Source organism: Galeopterus variegatus, unplaced genomic scaffold (assembly GCF_000696425.1).
Source record: "Galeopterus variegatus unplaced genomic scaffold, G_variegatus-3.0.2 Scaffold7505, whole genome shotgun sequence".
Taxonomy (NCBI): Eukaryota; Metazoa; Chordata; class Mammalia; order Dermoptera; family Cynocephalidae; genus Galeopterus; species Galeopterus variegatus.
In genome coordinates this window covers 44,128-45,151 of record NW_007733616.1, presented here as the reverse complement: position 1 = coordinate 45,151, position 1,024 = coordinate 44,128, and the positions used below count along the sequence as shown (strand labels likewise).

The following is a 1,024-nucleotide window of genomic DNA, read 5'->3' as shown; positions in this document are numbered from 1 at the left end:
GGGGGGGGGGGGGTGCAGTGAAAACCACCCTGAGCTTCAAATAAAAAACCCTGAATTTAGATCTCTGTTATGATATTAGTGTTTGAGACCTCAGGCAACTCACTTAGCTTCTCTACATTTCATTTTCTTCACCTGTGAAATTAAAGAGTTGGATAACATGGTCTCTGAAATCCCATCTGGCTCTAAATCCTTAGACTCAACCCTTGGTGTTTACCAAGCTGTAGGACAAAAGTGGAGGTTTCTTGTTCAAAGTTTGGGGACTGGGACTCCTGGGTCCCAGACTGAACACTCCACTGACTCCTTAGGCAGAACCTTCCCATGCCCAGGGTCCAGCTGGCCCTTGAAAGGATGATGAGAAGACATTTCAGGAAACATGAGTAGAAACAGAGGAGGACCCCCGTGCCCCCTCAGGGGCGGGCAACTTGACAAGGCAGGAGGATGTGCAGAACGACCTCTTGGAGGGCTCTAGACTGAGCTGCTCTGAATCACAGGGATCATAGTGGAGTCTCTCCCCAGGCAGGAGAGCCAGCTAGGTGGGGCCCTCTGTCATTAGAGCTGTAAAACGTGTCTTCAGAGCCCCTCAGGGGAGGGTGGGGGGTTACCTTGGCCAGCAGCCGGTGCCCATCATTATCTAGGATGAAAACAGCCTTGATGGTGTAGAGGGAAGGTTCCTGCAACTGACACCGGGAGGAGAGCTCCGTTTGGCCTCTGACCCAAGGGGGACACCCAGTCATTGGCGCTATGGGATTTGTCAGCAGCAGGGATACATCCTCGGGCTCCAGCCACCCCAGCCGGTCGAGCCCAACCCTATGCCACCCGGGCCAACTCCAGTGCCCACTCCACTCCCGGGCGGATGTTCCCCTGAAGGCCCCGGTGGGCGCTGTGCCCGTTGGGTGCAGAAGGTCCTTCCGGGCCCAAGTTCTGTCATGCACTGACTGCTCCAGAGCCCGAGTCGGAGTGTATCACAGAACCTGGGCCGGGGGGACAGCGGCGCCGAGCCTCCTCCTTGCAGCTGACCCCGGGC

General features: G+C 56.3%; 1 protein-coding gene across 1 annotated transcript in view; it reads right to left on the bottom strand.

Annotated features, from left to right (window-relative positions):
* Positions 1–1,024, bottom strand: part of COPZ2 (coatomer protein complex, subunit zeta 2) — a 20,008-nt gene that overhangs the window by 10,451 nt on the left and 8,533 nt on the right. The window contains exon 2 of the mRNA XM_008592022.1: positions 603–708. Within this exon, the coding sequence (XP_008590244.1) occupies positions 603–708 (106 nt within the window). The remainder of the gene's footprint in view (positions 1–602; positions 709–1,024) is intronic.